This window comes from Pteropus alecto, unplaced genomic scaffold (genome assembly GCF_000325575.1).
Source record: "Pteropus alecto unplaced genomic scaffold, ASM32557v1 scaffold122, whole genome shotgun sequence".
NCBI classification, from domain to species: Eukaryota; Metazoa; Chordata; class Mammalia; order Chiroptera; family Pteropodidae; genus Pteropus; species Pteropus alecto.
In genome coordinates, this window is record NW_006431917.1 from 197,731 (window position 1) to 206,777 (window position 9,047).

A 9,047-nucleotide genomic window follows, 5' to 3' on the forward strand; every position below is an offset into this window, starting at 1 on the left:
ACATTTATTAGTAAGGAAAAGAAACAAGCACTAGGATTTGAGGCAGGAAGGAATAGCCTAACTGCTCTGAACTGTCAGTTGGCTTTATGACTAGGACTGCCCTTGTCTATAAAGCTGCCCCCGAACTCCGATGTGATGAGATAAACACCAGCTGCCAGTCTTCTACAAGAAGGCCTGGACAATGAGAACCCTTTTCCTGAATTGGTTCCTTTAATACTTTGTCCCTGAAGTTAGGAAGTATCTTGCCAATAAACTGCCTTTAAAACATCTTTCGATATTAGACAACGCCTCTGGCCAACCACAACCCCATTAGTTCAACATTGAAAGCATCAAAGTGGTCAGCTTGCCCCCAAACACATCTCTAATCCAGCCTCTAGATCAGGCTTAAAAAAAAAAAATTCTTTAAGGCTCACTACCTAGAGTACCTATGGGAAGGATTGTCAACTCTATACAAAACCCCAATAAAGAGAACATCATGAAAATTTGGCATGATTGCACCACTGAAAGGGCCAAGATTGTTATAAAAAAGCCATGGAACCCTTCAAACCTGAAATAATTTCTTGCTGCTGAAAGCTTTGTCCAAATATTGTGCATGACTTCACAGGACTTACAACAGAGCCAATCAAGGAAATCATGACTTTGTAAATATGGCAGGAAAAAAAAAAAAGAGGTGAAGGAATTCAAAATATGGGTCTTGGAGAAGTTCAAGTGCTAACAGAGGAATTAACAGAAGATGACTTGATGGAGATGAGTGCTGAAGAATCAGGGCCAGATGATAAGGAAGATGCAGCGGTGCTAGAAAACAAATTGACATTAGACAATTTGGCAGGAGATTTTCAATTACTCAAGACTGCTTTTGACTTCTTTTATGACATGGACCCATCTATAATATGGGCACTAGAACTAAAACAAATGGCAGGATTGGTACCATATAGAAACATTTTCAGAGAAATGAAAAGGAAGTCGGACAGAAATTTATTATATTTCCATAAAGTTACACCGAGTGTGCCTGCCTCTCCTTCCACTTCTGCCATCTGAGAAAGCAAGATCAACCCCACCTCTCCCTCCTCCTCAGCCCACTAAAAATGAACAAAAGGATGAAGACCTTCATTATGACCCGCTTCCAATTAATACTAAGTAATCATCACATTGTAGTTAATAAACTTATCTGTTATGTCTTCATTTGAAAACCTAGTAATTGTATAGCAAGAACTATGAGACATTTTTGTGTCGTCACCTACAGATACATCATGTAAAACATCGTGTATAAGACTTGACGTGGATAGCTTATCTTTACATGGGCATAAGGTGATAATATAAAATTATATTAATTTTATAACTTTGCTTTCAAAGAATTACATTACTGTACAGTATGCCTCTTATAATTGGAGAAACTATCAGTCTATCATCAGGTATTTTTAAAAATAATGTAATATTTCTGATACTGTATTATGACTTAATTCTGTATGCCATAAAAATTTTATGGTGATTTCATTCATATATAGGCTAGGCTACCATGAAGCAATCATATTGCTGCTTGTTTATGCATTGATAAATACATAAATTGTCATACCTATAAAGCAATTTTTTCACATCTTTTCATTTTTGATGTCTCATGTTAGTAATATGTATAACATCTATGGTGTTTTGTACCATGTAAGACAATATCTATGTAGGTACTAACAATTCACTTTGCAAACAGACAACATAAACTTATGGTATCACTAAATCCAGTTCAATACTGTAAATGTATTTTCTCTTATGATTTTCTTAACATTTTCTTTCCTCTGGCTTACTTTAATACAGTAATGTAACACATATAATATATAATACATGTTAATCAACTGTTTATGTTATTGGTAAGGCTTCTAGTCAAGAGAAGGCAATTTTAGTAGTTAAGCTTTTAGGAAGTCAGTTATATGCAGATTTTCAACTAATGGGGAATCAGTCCCCCTAACTCCCATATTATTCAAGGGTCAATTGTATACACTACAAACAATGGAGTTTATTCCAATGATGTAAGCCTTGATCAGTATCTGAAAATCTATGAAGGCAATCCATCATATTAAAAGAAAAAAATCACATTATATTCATTATACCAATTGGTACATCTTTCAAGTAGAATTTTTAAGAAATATAGATGGTTCCATGCCAGTGTTTCCAGGTATCAAAAGGTCCTCAAAGTTATAAATGGCTTGGGGGGAGGGGGAAATCAAGTATATGGTTCTGTCTTGAAAATGCAGTATCAGGGTAAACATGAAGCCAACTTTTATAACTTCTATAAAACATCAGGGTTTCTAAGAATTTTAAAATTATTCTTCCATAGCAGCCTCATAGGGAACCCAGCAGAGAGAAGGGCCTGTTGAATTGAGTGATAAAATTCATAGAAGATGCAGTTTTAAGGAGTACTGTATAATTTGAAGCACAGCAAACTCGAATAAGACAAACAATACAAAGTGGGAAGAGGCTTTTGGATCTCAAAACATATACAGGCTAAAAACAGTGTGAGAAAACCATTCAGCTGTAAACACAGGCCACCTTTTATGAAGAAAAAACCTGCATGAGAAAGGGTAGATAGAACCAGAGGACCTTGAGTGGCAAACATGCTACTTGGAAGCAGAAACACAATTTGGGTTCTGTATTATGTAATGATGTAATCCACTGCTTCCCAACCACAGCAGAGAAATACTGTGAGAAATAGATACATTCTTTTTTTAGAACTAAGTCTTCAAAACCTCATGTATTTTACACTTAACACTATTTTAATTTGAACTAGCTACACTTCCAATTTTTCAATTTCAAGTGATCAACATGTTGTTAGCAACTATCTTATTAGGCAATGCAGCTCCATATTTGGTAGTAATTGCTTCTTTTACTCATTCTTTAAATATATGAAGTACTAAGGGATAGGCACTATAACAGATATAGCAACAGGTGATCTAGACAAAATCTGGACCTTCATTCTTAACTTCACAAACACATTACAGCATAGTTAACACTCCAGTGTTTAGAGCTTTGGCAACATTCACATGTATGGCATATAGGTATCTTTCAAAAATCATTCATTTCAAACTGGTTATAATTTATAGTTAATTTTATCTTTAAAAGAACATTATGGAAAACTTAAAAGACATAAGAGAAAATAGCAAAACCCAAATAAACAAAAACCACATACCCAAGACTCATCTTACCATATTTTGACAATCCTGTTGTTCACCCTTTTCCATGAACATTTTAAAAGAAATTCCAGATATCGCCTTATGTATAAACTTCATAACTTATCTCTTACATTGTTACATAACCACAATGCTATTACCACTTCACAAAGATATAATTTCTTAATATTATCTAATACTGTCAACATTCCCATTTCCCCAATTGTCATAAATATTCTTTTAAAAGTTTTCTCAACTTGTGGTCTAAATAAGAAACACACATTCATATCATTTAATTGGTACATCTCTTAAGACTTTTTTTCTTAATACCTGAAAGTTCTACTTCCCTTTTTTTAGTGTCATTTTATTGGTTGAGAGGCCAGGTTGTTCCTCTTGTAGGTCAGCCATATTTTAGATTTAATTGTTTCTTTTTGCATCATATAATTTGTCCTTCTAGCCCCCAAATTTTCTCTTAACTGAGAGTTAGATCTTGATGTTTAGTTTCAGGTTCAATATTTTTTGGCACAATGCGTATGTCTTATTTTGCCTCATTAGGAGGTACATAATGTTTTGTCCTGTTTTTGATGAGGTTAAAATTGATCAGTCGGTCCAGATGTTGTCAACCTGATTACTCACTGTGAAGTTCATTATCAACCTTTCGCCTAATATTTTTAATATCTACTGAAATCTTGCCTAGTTCTATAATTTCTTCATGTGTTGTACAATTGTCTACTAAAAAACTTTTACCTCAGCAACTTGTAGTTGTCCTGCAATACAGTTCATACAGAAAATGCAGTCTAAATGATTTTCTCTTTCCTTTTACTTATCAATTTTCAGAATGAGCCAGTGCCCTGGCAACCTCCACAGGGAGAGGAGAATAGAGAGGTGATTAATAGGTAAGATAAAAAGCTTTTCAACATTCGCTCTTTTGAATTTCTTTCTAGAATGAACCTTCTAAAGTTTAACATGGTTTAAATGGTAATGAAAAGTTTCTACATATTCATGAACATATTCTTTTAAATAAAACCACTTAGTTGTGAGCATGACGTAAAAAAAGATCCCTACATTCAAAACCTTTTCTCTAGAATTTTTCAATGTTCCTTAACACAAAATTCATAATGGAAAACTTTCTTATCATTATTTAGTTACATTATGAATTCGCTGATGGTAAGTAAGGTGTGAGTGTTGTCTAAATGCCTTCTTACATTCCTTACAATTGTATGGTTTCTCACCAGAATGAATTCTCTGATGCTGAATCAGTGATGAATGAAGCCTAAAGGCCTTCCCACATTCCTTACAGTCATAAGGTTTCTCGCCAGTATGAATACTCTGATGCTGAGTAAGTTGTGAGAGCAGTCTAAAAGTCTTCTCACATTCCTTACATTTATAAGGTTTCTCACCAAAATGAATACTCTGGTGTTGAGTAAGTTGTGAGAACAGTCTAAATGCTTTCCCACATTCTTTACAATCATAAGGTTTCTCTCCAATATGAATACCCTGATGTGAAATAAGTTCTGAGTAACGACGAAAGAACTTTTGACATTCTTTACATTCATAAGGTTTCTCACCGGTATGAATTCTCTGATGGAGAGTTAGATGATAGCCACGACTAAAGGTCTTCCCACAGTCCTTACAATCGTAGGGTTTCTCACCAGTGTGAATTCTCTGATGAAGAGTAAGTTGTTGCCGTACTCTGAAGGCCTTCCCACATTCCTTACATTCATAGGGTTTTTCACCAGTATGAAGTTTGTGATGTAGTCTAAGGCCTGTACTACAAAGAAAAGCCTGTCCACATTCCTTACATTCATAGCACTTCTGAGCAATATTAAGTCTTTGATGTCTAGTAAGGTGTGCATACTGCCTAAAGGTCTTCCCACATTCCTTACATTCATACGGTTTCTCACCAGTATGAATCCTCTGATGCAAGTTAAGTTGTCCTCGCACTCTAAAGGATTTCCCACATTCCTTACACTCATAGGGCTTCTCACCAATATGAATTCTCTGATGTACTCGAAGATCTGCACTACATGTAAAGATCTTTCCGCATTTTTTGCATTCAAGGAGTTTGTCAGAAGTATGAATTCTCTGATGTCGACTAAGATGGGCACACTGTCTAAAGGCTTTTCCACACTCTTTACATTCATAAGGTTTCTCACCAGTATGAATTCTCTGATGGAAGGTAAGTTGTTGACGTACTCTAAAAGCCTTTCCACATTCCCCACATTCATAGGGTTTCTCTCTATTATGAATTCTCTGATACAAATTAAGGGATTTGAGTTTCCTACAAGTGGGCCTTTTTTCAGAGGTGGTTTTTTTCACTTGCCTGAAATACTCCTTTTGAGGACCCTTTAGTCTCTCAAACTTTTTATATTCACAATCTTTTCTGAAAAAAGAATCTTCTGGGCTATAACTTCTAATGTTTTCCATGATCTCCCACTGAGATAAATTCATTTCATAAATATCCTTTTGAGATAATGTTTTAGTGTCGTATCTGGATTCCAAACCTGAAAGAAAACAAGGTAAACACATGCTATTTTCTTATTCTAGAAAAAGTAAACAAAGAAGCAAATAAAAACTTTATAATAGAAAAAACTAGAAAATGAAGCCCAGTTGAAATAAATGGGCTAAAAAACTGATTCCTTTTTTCAATTAGAATAAGGAACAAAGACATGGCCTTTGTTTACTATTAGATATTTCAAACCACTGACTGTCCATTTGCTCCCTATGTCCTTAAACTGCCCCCTTTCAACTTCTAAAACATGTCACAATCTTTCTATTTCTTAGAGCTTTTCATAGGCTATTAAATTGCCCAGGAAAGCTGACTTGGGATCTCCACATGATTGGGTGCCTTTTGTCCTTTAGTTATCGTGTTAAAAATCAGAAAAATCATCCCTGTTGACTTCATTTAACTTATACCCTTTCTTTTCTATCCCAGTAACTTGTTTCTTGCTTAACACTTTTTTTCAATTTTGTTACCTATTCATTAATTTTCTCAGTTTTTATTCTCCTCTCTTACTTTAAACCTGCCCAAGAGCAGAAACCATCTTCAATTATCATTGAATAACAAATGACTTGACATAGTAACTGTTCATTAAATTCCCATAATTATGTAACAGTTATTGCGAGGTTCTACTTATTTATCTTCATTTGAGTTTATATAACTTTACATATGTAGTAACAAATATGCAACCTGTTCTGTTTCTTCATATTTTCCCTAAAGTCCTCATGGTCAATGACATTTGGCTACTTCCTAGAAAGTATTTTAGTGATTTTTTTTTTCAGGCAAAATGACACACTTATACACTAGTAATATGCTAATAAAATTCTGAGCAAAGAGGTTTTTCTCAAATGCATATTTTCTCAAAATTTTTACAATAAGAGTTCAATATTTTCAAAAAGAAAAAAGTATCTTTAAAAACTCATAATACAAGCATATTTTTAATATGACTAAACTGGAAAGAATCCAAGTGTTCATCAACAGAATGGCTAAGTAAATTATGATATATTCATACAACAATACTGTCCAGCAATGAGAATGAATAATCTAAAAGTACACACAACATGAATCAATCTCATGAACATAATAGTGAGTAAACAAAGGCAGACATTAAAGAATATATACTTTATGATTCCATTTTCATATAGCACTCAAACCATAAAACTAATCTATAAAGTTGTTAAAAGTCAGGACAGTGGTTAACTTTGGTGGGAAAAAATTACTGGAAAGAGTTAAGAGGGAGCTGCTGATACCCTAGTAAAGCTCTATTTCTGACTAAATCCGATTATATGAGTGTGATCACTTTTTGAAAATTCAGTGAGCGGCATACATATAATTTCTGTAATTTTGTATTTATATTTCAGTAAGTTTACTTTAAAAGGAGATACTAAAAAAACATTAAAAGGCAACAATGATTTAAATAGCGCGGATGAAATGTGAGCAGAGACAGGTAAATGAATAGCATTGAAAATACTGCTATGAAATCTGTATGTGTCTTCCTCCAGCCTTCCTTCCTCCTGCCCCCTATTTGTCTGTCTGTCTCTAGATCGCTACCCAAGAAAGCAATACAAAAGTATGGCGATTTTCTAAGAATTTTGGGGAAAGTCAATTCAAGGCCTCATTAAGACAAATATGGTACATATGGTATATAAAATGACCAGTAATTAGCTGAACAATCCTAATACTAGTAAATAAGTAGGCAGCTATAAAGGTGAGAAAAATGTTCTTAAAATAAGGTGGTAATTTCAAAGGATTTACTTGCAATTTCAAAATTAAAAGCCAGTAATCCAAAAGGAAAAATCTATCAAAATCAAAATAAAAGGCAAAAACATGTATAAGAAAATGAGAAAGTGATCACAGCATAAAAGTCCATACAAACTGGCATAAGACATAAAACATTATTCTACAGCCATGCTATCCTGAACAAGCCCAATCTCGTCTGATCTCAGAAGCTAAGCATGGTGGGGTCTGGTTAGTACTTGGATGGAAGACCACCTAGGAAGACCAGGTGCTGTAGGCGTAACAAAACAAAAAAAATAAAATAAAGGATTGTAAGCTGACAAGGTCCTTGCAATCTCTGAGGTCAAAAAAGGATTGTTTCGCCTAAAGAAAAAAAAAAAGACATAAAACATTAAACAATGGAAAAAGTAATGGAATAAAGGAAGTAAACCAACAGAGCAAAATGTCCATATCACTCGTAAAAAACAAAGTAGAACAAGTTCCAAAACTTATCCTAAAAAATGTGAAAGTTTTTATTAAAAACAAATTATTTCCAATGTGGATATAATGAACCTGAGATTCTCATGCACTAACTAAAGTGGCCCCCCAACTTAGGTGACATGCCAGATCAAGACCTTGGCATGTTAACAATTCTCATCTAGGAGGTTACTCTACAGAATAAACAGCTGAGCTGTTATCTTAACAAAAAGTCAGCCATGTTTGTTCCCAAATTTGTTTATGCCAGTTTTTATCACTGCAAGCGACTGAAAGACAACCATTTTTCTATGAAAACTAAGTTGATTGTTTTAAAAGCAGTGGGTATAGATGCATAATACATTGTTTTCAAAGTAGTCATGGCTGAGGAAATAGTAATGATTAACAGGAAACATAAAAACTCAAGAATTCTGCACTCAAACTGCTTCACAAGTATCTCCAGGTTCATGTTCTATTTTAAATAAATTGAAAGCGGAAATAATTTAACCAAGAAAAACCTACACTGAAATAAAAGGCTGGACTAAACATCAAAAGATTAGCCTATGGTAGGAAATTTTAATGTTCCAACTTTTAAGATATATTTAAAATATCTAACTGTTTAAAATTAATAAACCAAATACAGACTTGGATTCTAAGTCAAGGGCTTTACTCTAGTAAACAATGCTCATGCAAAAGCAAAATATTAGCCAATCTTAGATCAATATAAAAAGACTAATGTTTCCATTTAAGGGGTATCAGTTTTAATTGAAAAGAAAATGAGAAGCAAATTATCTGGTCATAAAATTCATTTGTTTCCTGGGGTATGATGTCTTTATAATAACTTTTTTTTTCTTTGGCTGCTACAAAATGATATGGGACACAAAATATTTATGACAGAGAAGGTTTCATTCACATTAATACTAAGATTAATGTATCCGGAGATCTGTAAGTATTAAAACCCTATGACTACAGAATTGTACTTCTTAGAATCAATACTGATCAAGTACCAAATAGTCCATACTAAATGCCAGTAAAATACTGAATAATCTTCACATTCTGCTCATAATTGTATTGCTTATTTCATTAAGGAATCAGAAGCAACTGAAAGAAAACTAGATTTCTCCCCTTCACCATATTATCCAACCAACCTATGTCCATATTCTTACCATATGCATAGTTTTCCTTCATAAATTGGCTCCTAC

The 9,047-nt window shown here is 33.8% G+C and overlaps 1 protein-coding gene and 1 pseudogene across 3 annotated transcripts in view; one reads left to right on the forward strand and one right to left on the reverse strand.

Moving 5' to 3' along the window:
* ZFP30 (ZFP30 zinc finger protein) overlaps nucleotides 1–9,047 on the reverse strand; it is a 91,589-nt gene that overhangs the window by 59,711 nt on the left and 22,831 nt on the right. For 2 of the 3 annotated variants that reach the window (XM_015600660.2, XM_015600662.2), the window contains one exon: nucleotides 2,157–5,659. In XM_015600660.2, the coding sequence (XP_015456146.1) occupies nucleotides 4,293–5,659 (1,367 nt within the window). In that variant the 3' untranslated portion in view covers nucleotides 2,157–4,292. Of the gene's footprint in view, nucleotides 1–2,156; nucleotides 5,660–9,047 lie in introns of those variants that run through there. The other variant, XM_006906197.3, reaches the window with a different exon arrangement.
* Nucleotides 7,554–7,672, forward strand: LOC112474103 (annotated as a pseudogene).